The sequence below is a fragment of the Hyla sarda genome, unplaced genomic scaffold (assembly GCF_029499605.1).
Source record: "Hyla sarda isolate aHylSar1 unplaced genomic scaffold, aHylSar1.hap1 scaffold_473, whole genome shotgun sequence".
Lineage (NCBI taxonomy): Eukaryota > Metazoa > Chordata > Amphibia > Anura > Hylidae > Hyla > Hyla sarda.
The window spans coordinates 1-18,659 of record NW_026610485.1 but is presented as its reverse complement, the minus strand read 5'-3'; the positions used below and the strand labels follow the sequence as shown (position 1 = coordinate 18,659).

Here is an 18,659-nt window from a genome sequence, read left to right as displayed (position 1 = left end):
CACGGTTTGCCCACGCATATCGTCTCAGATAGAGGCGTCCAATTCGTGTCTAAATTCTGGAGGGCCCTCTGTAAACAGCTCAAGATCAAATTAAACTTCTCTTCTTCTTATCATCCCCAATCCAATGGGCAAGTAGAAAGAGTTAATCAGGTCCTGGGTGACTATTTACGGCATTTTGTTTCCTCCCGCCAGGATGACTGGGCAGATCTTCTACCATGGGCCGAATTCTCATACAACTTCAGAGTCTCCGAATCTTCTGCTAAGTCCCCATTTTTCGTGGTGTACGGCCGTCACCCTCTTCCCCCCCTCCCTACTCCCTTGCCCTCTGGTTTGCCCGCTGTGGATGAAGTGACTCGTGATCTTTCCACCATATGGAAAGAGACCCAAAATTCTCTTTTACAGGCTTCATCCCGCATGAAAAGGTTTGCCGATAAAAAAAGAAGAACTCCCCCCATTTTTGCTCCCGGAGACAAGGTATGGCTCTCCGCTAAATATGTCCCCTTTCGTGTCCCCAGTTACAAACTGGGACCACGCTATCTTGGTCCTTTCAAAATTAAGTGCCAGATCAACCCTGTCTCTTACAAACTCCTTCTTCCTCCTTCTCTCCGTATTCCCAATGCCTTCCATGTCTCTCTCCTTAAACCACTCATCCTTAACCGCTTCTCTCCCAAAGTTGTTTCTCCCACTCCAGTTTCCGGATCTTCTGACGTTTTTTCTGTGAAGGAGATTCTAGCATCCAAAACGGTCAGAGGTAAAAGATTCTTCTTGGTCGACGGGGAGAATTGCGGCCCTGAGGAGAGATCCTGGGAACCTGAGGACAACATCCTGGACAAAAGTCTTATCCTCAGGTTCTCAGGCTCCAAAAAGAGGGGGAGACCCAAGGGGGGGGGGGTACTGTTACGCCGAGCGCTCCGGGTCCCCGCTCCTCCCCGGAGCGCTCGCAGCGTTCTCTCATTCGCAGCGCCCCGGTCAGACCTGCTGACCGGGTGCACTGCGATATTACTCCCAGCCGGGATGCGATTCGTGATGCGGGACGCGCCCGCTCGCGATGCGCATCTCGGCTCCCGTACCTGACCCGTTCCCCGTCTGTGTTGTCCCGGCGCGCGCGGCCCCGCTCCTTAGGGCGCGCGCGCGCCGGGTCTCTGCCATTTAAAGGGCCGCTGCGCCACTGATTGGCGCAGCAGGCCTAATCAGTATTCTCACCTGTGCACTCCCTACTTATACCTCACTTCCCCTGCACTCCCTCGCCGGATCTTGTTGCCATTGTGCCAGTGAAAGCATTTCCTTGTGTGTTCCTAGCCTGTGTTCCAGACCTCCTGCCGTTGCCCCTGACTACGATCCTTGCTGCCTGCCCTGACCTTCTGCTACGTCCGACCTTGCTCTTGTCTACTCCCTTGTACCGCGCCTATCTTCAGCAGTCAGAGAGGTTGAGCCGTTGCTGGTGGATACGACCTGTGTTACGCCGAGCACTCCGGGTTCCCGCTCCTCCCCGGAGCGCTCGCTACACTCTCGCTCCCGCAGCGCCCCGGTCAGATCCACTGACCGGGTGCGCTGCGATACCGCCTCCAGCCGGGATGCGATTCGCGATGCGGGTGGCGTATCATCGGCGTAATAATGAACTGTATGTATGGATTGTATATATGTATGTAGGAACTGTATGTATGGATTGTATATATGTATGTAGGAACTGTATGTATGGATTGTATATATGTATGTAGGAACTGTATGTATGGATTGTATATATGTATGTAGGAACTGTATGTGTGGATTGTATATATGTATGTAGGAACTGTATGTATGGATTGTATATATGTATGTAGGAACTGTATGTATGGATTGTATATATGTATGTAGGAACTGTATGTATGGATTGTATCTATGTAGGAACTGTATGTATGGATTGTATATTTGTATGTAGGAACTGTATATATGTATGTAGGAACTGTATGTATGGATTGTATATATGTATGTAGGAACTGTATGGATTGTATATATGTATGTAGGAACTGTATATATGTATGTAGGAACTGTATGTATGGATTGTATATATGTATGTAGGAACTGTATGTATGGATTGTATATATGTATGTAGGAACTGTATGTATGGATTGTATATATGTATGTAGGAACTGTATGTATGGATTGTATATATGTATGTATGTATAGATTGTATATATGGACAAACATCTGGGGAAAATGTCATGTCAATAGCAGCAGGAAATATATTTAGTAAGAATAAATAGCGACATGTTTAATACTTGTTTCACACGCAGTATACAGTATAATAGAGATGTATTATAGTCATGTTGGGGGTTGTAGTCCTCCATGTATACAGTATAATAGAGATGTATTATAGTCATGTTGGGGGTTGTATTCCTCTATATATACAGTATAATAGAGATGTATTATAGTCATGTTGGGGGTTGTAGTCCTCCATGTATACAGTATAATAGAGATGTATTATAGTCATGTTGGGGGTTGTATTCCTCTATATATACAGTATAATAGAGATGTATTATGGTCATGTTGGGGGTTGTAGTCCTCTATGTATACAGTATAATAGAGATGTGTTATGGTCATGCTGGGTGTTGTAGTCCTCTATGTATACAGTATAATAGAGATGTATTATGGTCATGTTGGGGGTTGTATTCCTCCATGTATACAGTATAATAGAGATGTATTATGGTCATGTTGGGGGTTGTAGTCCTCCATGTATACAGTATAATAGAGTTGTATTATAGTTATGTTGGGAGTTGTAGTTCTCCATGTATACAGTATAATAGAGATGTATTATGGTCATGTTGGGGGTTGTAGTCCTCCATGTACACAGTATAATAGAGATGTATTATAGTCATGTTGGGGGTTGTAGTCCTCTATGTATACAGTATAATAGAGATGTATTATAGTCATGTTGGGGGTTGTATTCCTCCATGTATACAGTATAATAGAGATGTATTATGGTCATGTTGGGGGTTGTAGTCCTCCATGTATACAGTATAATAGAGATGTATTATGGTCATGTTGGGGGTTGTATTTCTCCAGCTATACAGTATAGAGATGTATTATGGTCATGTTGGGGGTTGTATTCCTCCATGTATACAGTATAATAGAGATGTATTATAGTCATGTTGGGGGTTGTAGTCCTCCATGTATACAGTATAATAGAGATGTATTATGGTCATGTTGGGGGTTGTATTTCTCCAGCTATACAGTATAGAGATGTATTATAGTCATGTTGGGGGTTGTAGTCCTCCATGTATACAGTATAATAGAGATGTATTATGGTCATGTTGGGGGTTGTAGTCCTCCATGTATACAGTATAATAGAGATGTATTATAGTCATGTTGGGGGTTGTAGTCCTCCATGTATACAGTATAATAGAGATGTATTATGGTCATGTTGGGGGTTGTAGTCCTCCATGTATACAGTATAATAGAGATGCATTATAGTCACGTTGGGGGTTGTAGTCCTCTATGTATACAGTATAATAGAGATGTATTATGGTCATGTTGGGGGTTGTAGTCCTCCATGTATACAGTATAATAGAGTTGTATTATGGTCATGCTGGGTGTTGTAGTGTTCTGGGCCTGTTAACCATGGTGGTGTCATTCAGTATCAGGAAGTCTAGCTAGGGGTGTGAGGGGCAGCAGGTGGGGCAGGTAATCCTCCAAGGTGACGGAGCGTTTGAAGTGTCCCTGTGGGGACGAGAAGGTAAACTAATCACAGGGTTTATGGCGGCGTACACACAGGAAACAGGCGGAGGACGACCCCTCCTCACAATGGAGAATAGAGCCATAAAGAGGGACTCTGTTAGTAAATCTCCAGCAATTATGGCCCCATGTCAACAAGCAAACAACCCATTCACAGGCCCATCCTAAGGCCCTTAGTGCCCTTTATGGAGTCAGCAGGATGAATGGGACTTTGTCTCCTCGGAGCTGGGAGTTCTCGCCCTCGTTTACCACCGTGTACATGTGAAGTGTTCACAGTATTTCTACATACCCTGGCAAAAACAACACGCTCACGTCCCACCTTTGGCTCTGTATGTATAGATTTAGCGTTATAGGATCTTAAGTTCCCCAACGGGTTTCTTTTTTTCACCAATTTTAAAAGGGTTTTTTTCTTTGTAGGCCATGAAAAATAGTAATGCTACACAACCGCTCTGCTGCCACCTGGTGTGCAAAGGTGGCATTTTATTTTATTTAATTTTTTTTATAATTTTCTTTAGTTTAGCTCCTGCTGTTGTAAAAACTAAAACTCCCAGCATGTCCAGGCATGCTTGGAGTTGTAGTTTTTACACGCTTACCCACTTAATACACTCTTAATCCCTTAAAGGGATACTCTGGTGGAAAACTTTTTTTTTTTTTTACTCAGCTGGTGCTAGAAAGTTAAAACAGAATTGTAAATTATATTGAAAGTGAGAAGAGAAACTTTCCTCAAATCTGGTCTTTTTACACTCTGAAAAAATGGTGAGAGAGCGTATATAAAGAATTGTGTATATACACAGTTGGTACTGAAGTAGAAACAATATGTATTATATTAAAAACATACATATCATTACAGTGGTCCCTCAACACACGAAGATGATAGAATTGTAAATTACTTCTATTAAAAAAATCTTAATCCTTCCAGTACTTATTAGCTGCTGAATACTACAGAGGAAATTATTTTCTTTTGGGAACACAGAGCTCTCTTCTGACATCACGAGCACAGTGCTCTCTGCTGACATCTCTGTCCATTTTAATTACTGTCCCAAGTAGGAGAAAATCCCCATAGAAAACATATGCTGCTCTGGACAGTTCCTAAAATGGACAGAGGTGTCAGCAGGGAGCACTGTGCTCGTGATGTCAGCAGAGAGCTCTGGGTTCCAAAAAGAAAATAATTTCCTCTGTAGTATTCAGCAGCTAATAAGTACTGGAAGGATTACGTTTTTTTTTATAGAAGTAATTTACTAATCGGTTTAACTTTCTGGCACCAGTTGATTAAAAAAAATAAAATAAATAAATAAAAAGTTTTCCACCGGAGTACCCCTTTAAGTTCGCAGGATGTACGTCATGCTCCTGTGATATGAAACATACTCACGACTAATGTCCACGATCACCCCATTGTCCAGCATTAACTGTTTAGACACCCCAATCAAAGTTGTTTGCGGCGTCTAAAATGAAAAAAATAAATAAATAAATCACTCGGGACATCCGCATCAAAATAGTGGGGATCCGATCAGATTACTGCAAAGCAAGATGGTCCCTACCTGCCTCCTCGCCATCGGCGCGCCAATGCTGCAGGAAGCCATGGCAGCCTGAAAATGGAGCACGGATATCACTGATCAATGCTGTTCTATGGCAGGCTCCTATGGGCCAGCATTGTTCAGTATATGCAATCTAAACATAACATGTAATACGGAGACTATGGGGATTAAAAAAAAAATACTGAAAAAAAAATGTTACTTTTTTTTTTTATTAAAAGTTAAATGTAAATTAACCCCTTCCCTAAAAATTATTTGAATTACTTTTCTCATTTGGAAAATACAATAATGTAAACAAAAAAACATATGTGGTACCACAATGTGCGTAAATGTCTGAACTATTAAAATGTAACATTAAAATAATCAGTACGATCAATGGCGTAAATGTAAAAAAAAAAATCCCAATGTGCAGAATTGCGCATTTTTGGTCACTTTATATACTTTAGTATTTTTTTTTTTAAAGCAATTATTTAAAAGTCCCCTCACACATCATTGTATACGGAAAAATAAAAGTTATAGGGGTCAGAAGGGGAGTTTTTTTAAGCAGACTCATTTTCGTACAAAAAGTTACACTTGAAAACTAGTAAAGTAAAACGAAATAAACTGGCATCATTGTAATCGCGCGGACCTAAAGAAGAAAGAATAAAAGTGCCCAAAAGTTGTTGTTTTTTTTCAATCTCGCCTCTCATTTTTTTATTTAACATTTTTGGGGTTTTATCGTAGATTTGGTGGTAAAATGAGTAACGTCATTATCAATGTACAATTGGCGGCAGAAAAAACAAGACCCTCCTATGTGTCTGTAGGTGGATAATTGAAAGTTATGGCTATTAGACAGCGATAGTCCCTGCGTCCTCATAGGGGTACAAATATGTTTTCAAATCAACTGGTGCCAGAAAGTTTAACAGATTAGTAAATTACTTCTATATAAAAATCTTAAGCCTTCCAGTACTTATCAGCAGCTGTATGCTTCATAGGAAGTTGTGTAGTTCTTTCCACTTTGACCACAGCGCTCTCTGCTGACACCTCTGTCCATTTTAGGAACTGTCCCAGAGTAGGAGCAAACCCCTATAGCAAACCTCTCCTGCCCTGGACAGTTCCTGACAAGGACAGAGGTGGCAGCAGAGAGCACTGTGGTTAGACTGGAAAGAACTACACAACTTCCTCTGGAAGGATTAAAGGGGTACTCTGCCCCTAGACATCTTATCCCCTATCCAAAGGATAGGGGATAAGATGTCAGATCGCTGCGGTCCCGCTGCTGGGGACCCCCAGGATCGCCGCTGCGGCACCCCGCTATCATTACTGCACAGAGCGAGTTCGCTCTGCACGCAATGACGGGCGATACAGGGGCTGGAGCATTGTTACGTCATGGCTTCGCCCCTCGTGACGTCACGGCCCGCCCCTTTCAATATAAGTCTATGGGAGGGGGCGTGGCGGTCGTCACGCCCCCTGCCATAGACTTGCATTAAGGGGATGGGCCGTGATGTCACGAGGGGAGGAGCCATGACGTAACGATGCTCCGGCCCCTGTATCGCCCGTCATTACGCACAGAGCGAACTCGCTCTGTGCAGTAATGATGGTGGGGTGCCGCAGCGGTGATCCCGGGGTTTCCCAGCAGCGGGACCGCGGCGATCTGACATCTTATCCCCTATCTTTTGGATAGGGAATAAGATGTCTAGGGGCAGAGTGCCCCTTTAAGATTATTATACAGAAGTAATTTACTAATCTGTAGAACTTTTTGTCACCAGGTGATTTGAAAACATTTTTTTCACTGGAGTACTCCTTTAACAGTCCATACACTCCATACCTCCCCAACCCAGGAGGTAACTGCACATAATGGGTCAGGAAAGGGGTTAAAGCGGAATAAAATGGTAGAAGTGCTTGATCCGCCCCATGATCAACAAAATGGGAACCCGGCTCTCTGTGCATCTTGGAGGTGCAGACGACACGTCATTCATTCATTTACATGGGATTGCCACAGACATATGAGGGAGCGGGGGGATCACAGCAGTCGGACCCCCTCATGATCAGACAGAGATGAATTGTTTTTCGCTGGACGTTCCCTTTAATGTCGATAAGAGTTGCATCAGAAGGGGGCATGGAGTGACGTCACTTCTCCAGTTCCAGAAATACTGAGGTTTCCGAGACTGGAGCAGCAGCACAGCATCGAATGCAGGTGCTGCACGGAGATCACGGGGGGGTCCCAGCGGCGGGTGGTGTCTGGTGATTTGTGATGGGCTGCAGGTACTAACCGTGTAAGAGCAATCTCTGGTAGGTGATTGGGGATATTTAGCGCGGGCCCCTCGGATTGTATGCTCGGACTTTTCACTCCATTATGAATAAAGTTTCACTTGTTTGATTGAAATTCCAAGAACAAAAACTGCAAAAACCATATGTGAAAACCGGATGGAACCGTACGCACATACGATTCCCATTGACTCCCATGTTAAAAAGACGTATACAGTTTAACACGGTTTTTCCCCCGGACCAAAAACCATGGAAGGCTACAGTTTTGGGTACGGGGGGGGGGGGGGAAAAACTGACAAAACCGTATAAGATGCAAAACGGATGCATTGTTTGGCATACGGTTTTCAATGGAGAGTCAAAGCATTCGGTTTTCAATATGGTTCCGTACGATTTTCACATTGAAAACGTATACGGGAACTGTATCCCAAAAACGTGGTGAGAATGCACCCTTAGACGAACATGGCTGATTTCCAGAAACAGCACCACCCCTGCCCTCAGGCTTTGTGTGGTATTACAACCCTGCTCCATTCACTTCAATGACTGAGCCGAAGGTCCTTCTCTGAATGTTTGTCAGGGGGATGCCGCTAGGCAAGTATGTTTTTCTTTTGTTTGTTTTTTAAGGACCCCAGCTAAATCTGAAATTTTTTCAAAACACCAGATTAATGAGGCAGGCAGTCAATCGGGGGTCAAAGGAGATGGCTTATCACTGAAATGGTGAAATACTGGGATATGCAAGATGTTGGTGTGGGGGGGGGATTTGGGGGAGAATCTAAGATAGCGTATTACTGGGATATGTAAGATGGCGGTATGTGTGGGGGAGAATCAAAGATAGCGTATTACTGGGATATGTAAGATGGCGGTGTGTGTGGGGGGATCTAAGAGCGTATTACTGGGAGATGTAAGATGGCAGTGTGTGTGTGGGGGGGGAAATCAAAGATAGCGTATTGCTGGGATATGTAAGATGGCGGTGTGTGTGTTGGGGAATCTAAGATAGCTTTTTACTGGGATATGTAAGATGGCGGTGTGTGTGGGGGGGGGAATCTAAGATGGCGTATTACTGGGATATGTAAGATGGCGGGGTGTGTGGGGGGGGAGAATCTAAGATAGCATATTGCTGGGATATGTAAGATGGCGGTGTGTGTGGGGGGAATCTAAGATAGCGTATTACTGAGATATGTAAGATGGCGGTGTGTGTGGGGAAATCTAAGATAGCCTATTACTGGGATATGTAAGATGGCGGTGTGTGTGGGGGAAATCTAAGATAGCGTATTACTGAGATATGTAAGATGGCGGTGTGTGTGGGAGGGATCTGAGATAGCGTATTACTGGGATATGTAAGATGGCAGTGTGTGTGTGGGGGGAATCTAAGATCGCTTATTACTGGGATATGTAAGATGGCAGTGTGTGTGGGGAGGGATCTAAGATAGCGTATTACTGGGATATGTAAGATGGCGGTGTGTGTGTGGGGGGGAGAATCTAAGATAGCATATTGCTGGGATATGTAAGATGGCGGTGTGTGTGGGGGGAATCTAAGATAGCGTATTACTGAGATATGTAAGATGGCGGTGTGTGTGGGGGGGATCTGAGATAGCGTATTACTGGGATATGTAAGATGGCAGTGTGTGTGTGGGGGGGAATCTAAGATCGCTTATTACTGGGATATGTAAGATGGCAGTGTGTGTGGGGAGGGATCTAAGATAGCGTATTACTGGGATATGTAAGATGGCGGTGTGTGTGTGGGGAGGGATCTAAGATAGCGTATTACTGGGATATGTAAGATGGCGGTGTGTGTGTGTGTGTGGGGAGGGATCTAAGATAGCGTATTACTGGGATATGTAAGATGGCGGTGTGTGTGTGGGGGGGAGAATCTAAGATAGCATATTGCTGGGATATGTAAGATGGCGGTGTGTGTGGGGGGAATCTAAGATAGCGTATTACTGAGATATGTAAGATGGCGGTGTGTGTGGGGGGGATCTGAGATAGCGTATTACTGGGATATGTAAGATGGCAGTGTGTGTGTGGGGGGGAATCTAAGATCGCTTATTACTGGGATATGTAAGATGGCAGTGTGTGTGGGGAGGGATCTAAGATAGCGTATTACTGGGATATGTAAGATGGCGGTGTGTGTGTGGGGAGGGATCTAAGATAGCGTATTACTGGGATATGTAAGATGGCGGTGTGTGTGTGTGTGTGGGGAATCTAAGATAGCGTATTACTGGGATATGTAAGATGGTGTGTGGGGGGCACAAATCTAACATAGCATATTACTGGGATATGTAAGATGGCGGTGTGTGTGGGGGGAATCTAAGATAGCGTATTACTGGGATATGTAAGATGGCAGTGTGTGTGTGGGGGGGAATCTAAGATCGCTTATTACTGGGATATGTAAGATGGCGGTGTGTGGGGGAAATCTAAGATAGCGTATTACTGGGATATGTAACATGGCAGTGTGTGTGGGGGGGGAATCAGATAGCGTATTACTGGGATATGTAATATGGTGGTGTGTGGGGGGGCGCAAATCTAACATAGCATATTACTGGGATATGTAAGATGGCGGTGTGTGTGGGGGGAATCTAAGATAGCTTATTACTGGGATATGTAAGATGGCGGTGTGTGTGTGGGGGGGGAATCTAAGATAGCTTATTACTGGGATATGTAAGATGGCAGTGTGTGTGGGGGGAATCTAAGATAATGTATTACTGGGATATGTAAGATGGCAGTGTGTGTGGGGGGGAATCTAAGATCGCTTATTACTGGGATATGTAAGATGGCGGTGTGTGTGTGGGGAGGGATCTAAGATAGCATATTACTGGGATATGTAAGATGGCAGTGTGTGTGGGGGGAATCTAAGATAGTGTATTACTGGGATATGTAAGATGGCGGTGTGTGTGTGTGTGGGGGGGGAATCTAAGATAGCGTATTACTGGGATATGTAAGATGGCTGTGTGTGGGGGGGGGAAATCTAAGATAGCATATTACTGGGATATGTAAGATGGCGGTGTGTGTGTGGGGGAAATCTAAGATAGCGTATTACTGGGATATGTAAGATGGCGGTGTGTGTGGGGGGGGAATCTAAGATAGCATATTACTGGGATATGTAAGATGGTGGTGTGTGTGTGGGGGGGGAATCTAAGATAGCGTATTACTGGGATATGTAAGATGGCGGTGTGTGTGTGGGGAATCTAAGATAGCATATTACTGGGATATGTAAGATGGCAGTGTGTGGGGGAAATCTAAGATAGCGTATTACTGGGATATGTAAGATGGCGGTGTGTGTGGGGAAATCTAAGATAGCGTATTACTGGGATATGTAAGATGGCAGTGTGTGGGGGAAATCTAAGATAGCGTATTACTGGGATATGTAAGATGGCAGTGTGTGGGGGAAATCTAAGATAGCGTATTACTGGGATATGTAAGATGGCAGTGTGTGGGGAAATCTAAGATAGCGTATTACTGGGATATGTAAGATGGCAGTGTGTGGGGGAAATCTAAGATAGCATATTGCTGGGATATGTAAGATGGCAGTGTGTGGGGGAAATCTAAGATAGCATATTACTGGGATATGTAAGATGGTGGTGTGTGTGTGTGGGGGGGAATCTAAGATAGCGTATTACTGGGATATGTAAGATGGCGGTGTGTGGGGGGGGGAATCTAAGATAGGGTATTACTGGGATATGTAAGATGGCGGTGTGTGTGTGTGGGGAATCTAAGATAGTGTATTACTGGGATATGTAAGATGGCGGTGTGTGGGGGGGGGAATCTAAGATAGGGTATTACTGGGATATGTAAGATGGCGGTGTGTGTGTGGGGAATCTAAGATAGCGTATTACTGGGATATGTAAGATGGCAGTGTGTGGGGGAAATCTAAGATAGCATATTACTGGGATATGTAAGATGGCGGTGTGTGTGTGTGGGGAAATCTAAGATAGCGTATTACTGGGATATGTAAGATGGCGGTGTGTGGGGGAAATCTAAGATAGCGTATTACTGGGATATGTAAGATGGCGGTGTGTGGGGGGGGAATCTAAGATAGCGTATTACTGGGATATTTAAGATGGCAGTGTGTGGGGGAAATCTAAGATAGCGTATTACTGGGATATGTAAGATGGCGGTGTGTGGGGGGGGGGAATCTAAGATAGCGTATTACTGGGATATGTAAGATGGCAGTGTGTGGGGGAAATCTAAGATAGCATATTGCTGGGATATGTAAGATGGCGGTGTGTGTGTGGGGGAAATCTAAGATAGCATATTGCTGGGATATGTAAGATGGCGGTGTGTGGGGGGGGGGAATCTAAGATAGCATATTACTGGGATATGTAAGATGGCTGTGTGTGGGGGGGGGGGAATCTAAGATAGCATATTACTGGGATATGTAAGATGGCGGTGTGTGGGGGGAAATCTAAGATAGCATATTACTGGGATATGTAAGATGGCTGTGTGTGGGGGGGGGGGAAATCTAAGATAGCATATTACTGGGATATGTAAGATGGTGGTGTGTGGGGGGGAATCTAAGATAGTGTATTACTGGGATATGTAAGATGGCGGTGTGTGTGTGTGGGGAATCTAAGATAGTGTATTACTGGGATATGTAAGATGGCGGTGTGTGTGTGGGGAATCTAAGATAGCGTATTACTGGGATATGTAAGATGGCAGTGTGTGGGGGAAATCTAAGATAGCATATTACTGGGATATGTAAGATGGCGGTGTGTGTGTGTGGGGAAATCTAAGATAGCGTATTACTGGGATATGTAAGATGGCGGTGTGTGGGGGAAATCTAAGATAGCGTATTACTGGGATATGTAAGATGGCGGTGTGTGGGGGGGGGAATCTAAGATAGCGTATTACTGGGATATTTAAGATGGCAGTGTGTGGGGGAAATCTAAGATAGCGTATTACTGGGATATGTAAGATGGCGGTGTGTGGGGGGGGGAATCTAAGATAGCGTATTACTGGGATATTTAAGATGGCAGTGTGTGGGGGAAATCTAAGATAGCATATTGCTGGGATATGTAAGATGGCGGTGTGTGTGTGGGGGAAATCTAAGATAGCATATTGCTGGGATATGTAAGATGGCGGTGTGTGGGGGGAAATCTAAGATAGCATATTACTGGGATATGTAAGATGGCTGTGTGTGTGGGGGGGGAATCTAAGATAGCATATTACTGGGATATGTAAGATGGCGGTGTGTGGGGGGAAATCTAAGATAGCATATTACTGGGATATGTAAGATGGCTGTGTGTGGGGGGGGGGAATCTAAGATAGCATATTACTGGGATATGTAAGATGGTGGTGTGTGGGGGGGAATCTAAGATAGTGTATTACTGGGATATGTAAGATGGCGGTGTGTGTGTGTGGGGAATCTAAGATAGTGTATTACTGGGATATGTAAGATGGCGGTGTGTGTGTGGGGAATCTAAGATAGCGTATTACTGGGATATGTAAGATGGCAGTGTGTGGGGGAAATCTAAGATAGCATATTACTGGGATATGTAAGATGGCGGTGTGTGTGTGTGGGGAAATCTAAGATAGCGTATTACTGGGATATGTAAGATGGCGGTGTGTGGGGGAAATCTAAGATAGCGTATTACTGGGATATGTAAGATGGCGGTGTGTGTGGGGGGGAATCTAAGATAGCGTATTACTGGGATATTTAAGATGGCAGTGTGTGGGGGAAATCTAAGATAGCGTATTACTGGGATATGTAAGATGGCGGTGTGTGGGGGGGGGGGAATCTAAGATAGCGTATTACTGGGATATTTAAGATGGCAGTGTGTGGGGGAAATCTAAGATAGCATATTGCTGGGATATGTAAGATGGCGGTGTGTGTGGGGGAAATCTAAGATAGCATATTGCTGGGATATGTAAGATGGCGGTGTGTGGGGGGAAATCTAAGATAGCATATTACTGGGATATGTAAGATGGCTGTGTGTGGGGGGGGGAAATCTAAGATAGCATATTACTGGGATATGTAAGATGGTGGTGTGTGGGGGGGAATCTAAGATAGTGTATTACTGGGATATGTAAGATGGCGGTGTGTGTGTGTGTGGGGAATCTAAGATAGCGTATTACTGGGATATGTAAGATGGCAGTGTGTGGGGGAAATCTAAGATAGCGTATTACTGGGATATGTAAGATGGCGGTGTGTGTGGGGGGGAATCTAAGATAGCTTATTACTGGGATATGTAAGATGGCGGTGTGTGTGGGAGAATCTAAGATAGCTTATTACTGGGATATGTAAGATGGCAGTGTGTGGGGGAAATCTAAGATAGCATATTACTGGGATATGTAAGATGGCGGTGTGTGTGGGGAAATCTAAGATAGCGTATTACTGGGATATGTAAGATGGCAGTGTGTGGGGGAAATCTAAGATAGCGTATTACTGGGATATGTAAGATGGCGGTGTGGGGGGGGGGGGGAATCTAAGATAGCGTATTACTGGGATATTTAAGATGGCAGTGTGTGGGGGAAATCTAAGATAGCATATTGCTGGGATATGTAAGATGGCGGTGTGTGTGTGGGGGAAATCTAAGATAGCGTATTACTGGGATATGTAAGATGGCAGTGTGTGTGTGGGGGGGGGGGGGGGGGGGAAATCTAAGATAGCATATTACTGGGATATGTAAGATGGTGGTGTGTGGGGGGGGGAATCTAAGATAGTGTATTACTGGGATATGTAAGATGGCGGTGTGTGTGGGGGGGAATCAGATAGCGTATTACTGGGATATGTAATATGGTGGTGTGTGGGGGGGCGCAAATCTAACATAGCTTATTACTGGGATATGTAAGATGGCGGTGTGTGTGGGAGAATCTAAGATAGCTTATTACTGGGATATGTAAGATGGCGGTGTGTGTGGGGGCAATCTAAGATAGCGTATTACTGGGATATGTAAGATGGCTGTGTGTGGGGGCAATCTAAGATAGCGTATTACTGGGATATGTAAGATGGCGGTGTGTGTGTGGAGCCTCTAAGATAGCGTATTACTGGGATATATAAGATGGCGGTGTGTGGGGGGAATCTAAGATAGCGTATTACTGGGATATGTAAGATGGCTGTGTGTGGGGGGGAATCTAAGATAGCTTATTACTGGGATATGTAAGATGGTGGTGTGTGTGTGTGGGGGGGGGGGGGAATCTAAGATGGCATATTACTGTGATATGTAAAATGGTAGTGTGTGTAGAGCCTCTAATGAATATTAACGAGAAGTCATAACTCTGGACGCAGTGTATATTCTCCGCTCGTGGCGCCGATGAATAACCTGTATATAATTATGACACGGATGTGGCGCCTTAGTCTCCAGGCGAGGACTCGAACTCTTGAGGTAAACTTCTAATCTCCTGTTATTACCTCTGACGCATCGTCTCGAGCGTGCGACTACACGATGAGTTGTCAGCTCCGCCCACATTGTATAATAAACCTACAGCTCCTATACTCTATATAACGTCCCAGTCTTGTCTGCACAAAAAACCAACCTGCTGCCCAGGCTTGGCGCCATTACCAGACAGACAGAGCCGCACTGACTGACTTGTGTTTCCCGCCTTCCGAGGTCTTATATCTCTTTGGTGACGTCATTCATGCTCTCCCTGTCACCTCATTTAGCTCCCAGCATTAAAGCTCCGCCCTCTAAATCACCCCGCCTCTAGCTCTTAGTCTGTGGAGAGCGCGCATGCGCAGGGCTCCTATACAATGGCGGCTGTCAATGACCTTTTTCTCTCCATGATAATAAAAGCGCCGCTGCTGTGATTTGTTTTCTGCACTGTTACAGTCCTGCCATGACTCCGTGCCGCCATCTCAACAAGAGTTTAGAACTAGAAAAAGAGATAAAGATGGCGGCCCCCGTCCCGCAGTTTTCACTTCGCACAGCGCGACCTCTTGTGATCGCCGCAGCTGGGTCACGTGACGGTTCAGGGGCGGTTGCTATGGCGGCGCCCGGGTTTTGTTCACAGAATTGGAATATCAACGGCTGGAGCAGATGAGACATAGAACTACAAGTCCCAGCAGGTGCAGGTGAGATATATATAGTCATGTGACACATATAACTACAACTCCCAGCAGGTAAGATATATATATAATGTCATGTGACACATAACTACAACTCCCAGCAGGTAAGATATATAATGTCATGTGACACATATAACTACAACTCCCAGCAGGTAAGATATATATAATGTCATGTGACACATAACTACAACTCCCAGCAGGTGAGATATATATAATGTCAAGTGACACATAACTACAACTCCCAGCAGGTGAGATATATATAATGTCATGTGACACATGTAACTACAACTCCCAGCAGGTGAGATATATATTGTCATGTGACACATAACTACAACTCCCAGCAGGTGAGATATATATTGTCATGTGACACATAACTACAACTCCCAGCAGGTGAGATATATATAGTCATGTGACACATATAACTACAACTCCCAGCAGGTGAGATATATATATAGTCATGTGACACATAACTACAACTCCCAGCAGGTGAGATATATATAATGTCATGTGACACATGTAACTACAACTCCCAGCAGGTGAGATATATTGTCATGTGACACATAACTACAACTCCCAGCAGGTGAGATATATATAATGTCAAGTGACACATAACTACAACTCCCAGCAGGTGAGATATATATAGTCATGTGACACATATAACTACAACTCCCAGCAGGTGAGATATATATATAGTCATGTGACACATAACTACAACTCCCAGCAGGTGAGATATATTGTCATGTGACACATAACTACAACTCCCAGCAGGTGAGATATATATAATGTCAAGTGACACATAACTACAACTCCCAGCAGGTGAGATATATATAATGTCATGTGACACATAACTACAACTCCCAGCAGGTGAGATATATATAATGTCATGTGACACATGTAACTACAACTCCCAGCAGGTGAGATATATATTGTCATGTGACACATAACTACAACTCCCAGCAGGTGAGATATATATAGTCATGTGACACATATAACTACAACTCCCAGCAGGTGAGATATATATATAGTCATGTGACACATAACTACAACTCCCAGCAGGTGAGATATAATGTCATGTGACACATATAACTACAACTCCCAGTAAGCGTTCTTCCTATATTGAGGTCGCCGCTCTTCTCTATTGTCTCTTCTCTTTTGTGTGCCCATCTGTTGCAAAACTACAACTCCCAGCATGCCCGGACAGCCTTTGGCTGTCCGGGCATGCTTGGAGTTGTAGTTTTGCAACAGCTCCTGCGGTGGCACTGCTCTAGTCCATGTCTGGTGCTTAGGAGCTGACACTCTAACGGAGCGGGTGATGGCGCCCGGTTATATTTGGCGCTTTCCTGCTAACCCATGTTTCGTCCTCCTTGCAGATGTCTCTCGGAGGTGAAGAGGAGGTGGCCCCCCGTGCCCCCCAGCCTCTGACCCTGCGCCCGGATCAGACAGAAGCGCACCCCCTGCTGGACGTGTCCCTGACCCCGGAGAAAGGCGGCGGGATCCTGAGGCGGGAGACGGCGGAGCGCAGGAAGGGGCAGCGTCAGGTGAGGGCGGTCCCAGGTGACACAGGGACGGGGTCTCCAATATGTGAAATTCTTGCAATATTTCTCCCGTACTTTGTGTCTCAGTTTATCACTCTTACTGCTTGCTGTCAGTGAATGGAAAATTCTCATTCAGAATTAAGGGAATCGTCTGGACTGGATAAAAGTGTAACAGACCCTCAGCTGTGAGAAGTAATGAGGTCAGTGCAAGGGTTTCAGCATAAGCATGAATGTTTCTATTCACTGACAGCAATAAAATGCAACACAAAGTATATTGGGTAGATGCAGAGGCATGTCGCGTACAGGAAGGGGTTAACTTCATATGTAATCCTAAGGGATCGTGGATAATCAGAAGCCAGGAGCCCAGTGTGAACACAGCCGGAGCCAGGTACATGGGGGGCGGTGCCGTTCCTCTTCTAATGACTCGGACGCTTTGCCCACCAGGTTCGCTTTGATGTGGAGGAGGAGGGTGATGGGCGACCATTGGCCGCAGCCAGAGTGCACAGCAGTGCAGCGCTCCAGAGCGAGGTGCGGCGGGAGGCGCAACAGAAGTTCAATGCAGAAAGTGCGGTGCGGGCCGAGCTGGTTCGATCGTTCACCGTGAGACGTGGTGTGGAGAGTGAAGCCGCCAGAGGTGAGGAGGAGGAGGAGGATGACTGCTGGGGAGGAGGAAGGGGAGGATGACTGCTGGGGAGGAGGAGGAGGATGACTGCTGGGGAGGAGGAGGAGGAGGAGGAGGATGACTGCTGGGGAGGAGGAGGAGGAGGATGACTGCTGAGGAGGAGGATGACTGCTGGGGAGGAGGAGGAGGATGACTGCTGGGGAGGAGGAGGAGGATGATGCTGCTGGGGAGGAGGAGGAGGATGACTGCTGGGGAGGAGGAGGAGGATGACTGCTGGGGAGGAGGAGGAGGAGGAGGATGACTGCTGGGGAGGAGGAGGAGGAGGATGACTGCTGAGGAGGAGGAGGATGACTGCTGGGGAGGAGGAGGAGGATGACTGCTGGGGAGGAGGAGGAGGATGACTGCTGGGGAGGAGGAGGAGGATGACTGCTGGGGGGGAGGAGGAGGAGGATGACTGCTGGGGGGGAGGAGGAGGAGGATGACTGCTGGGGAGGAGGAGGAGGAGGATGACTGCTGGGGAGGAGGAGGAGGAGGATGACTGCTGGGGAGGAGGAGGAGGAGGATGACTGCTGGGGAGGAGGAGGAGGATGACTGCTGGGGAGGAGGAGGAGGAGGATGACTGCTGGGGAGGAGGAGGAGGAGGATGACTGCTGGGGAGGAGGAGGAGGATGACTGCTGGGGAGGAGGAGGAGGATGACTGCTGGGGAGGAGGAGGAGGATGACTGCTGGGGAGGAGGAGGAGGATGACTGCTGGGGAGGAGGAGGAGGATGACTGCTGGGGAGGAGGAGGAGGATGACTGCTGGGGAGGAGGAGGAGGATGACTGCTGGGGAGGAGGAGGAGGATGACTGCTGGGGAGGAGGAGGAGGATGACTGCTGGGGAGGAGGAGGAGGATGACTGCTGGGAGGGAGGAGGAGGAGGGAGAGGAGGAGGATGACTGCTGGGGAGGAGGAGGAGGAGGATGACTGCTGGGGAGGAGGAGGAGGATGACTGCTGGGGAGGAGGAGGAGGATGAC

The 18,659-nt window shown here is 46.0% G+C and overlaps 2 protein-coding genes across 5 annotated transcripts in view; one reads left to right on the top strand and one right to left on the bottom strand.

Annotated features, from left to right (window-relative positions):
- EPHB4 (EPH receptor B4) overlaps positions 1-15,082 on the bottom strand; it is a 129,615-nt gene extending 114,533 nt beyond the window's left edge. For 2 of the 4 annotated variants that reach the window (XM_056553911.1, XM_056553912.1), the window contains exons 1-3: positions 14,958-15,082; positions 5,250-5,297; positions 5,081-5,153 (exon numbers count right to left, since the gene is read on the bottom strand). In XM_056553911.1, the coding sequence (XP_056409886.1) occupies positions 5,081-5,153; positions 5,250-5,291 (115 nt within the window). In that variant the 5' untranslated portion in view covers positions 5,292-5,297; positions 14,958-15,082. Of the gene's footprint in view, positions 1-5,076; positions 5,154-5,249; positions 5,298-14,957 lie in introns of all 4 variants that reach the window. The other 2 variants (XM_056553914.1, XM_056553915.1) reach the window with 2 other exon arrangements.
- Positions 15,083-15,212: 130 nt separating this feature from the next.
- Positions 15,213-17,655, top strand: PPP1R35 (protein phosphatase 1 regulatory subunit 35; the record flags this gene model as incomplete). Its single annotated transcript, XM_056553916.1, is given in 3 exon segments — positions 15,213-15,492; positions 16,857-17,024; positions 17,466-17,655. Coding segments are annotated over 2 exon segments (358 nt in total), but the record flags the coding sequence as incomplete, so codon positions are not given.
- Between the last annotated feature and the right edge of the window lie 1,004 nt (positions 17,656-18,659).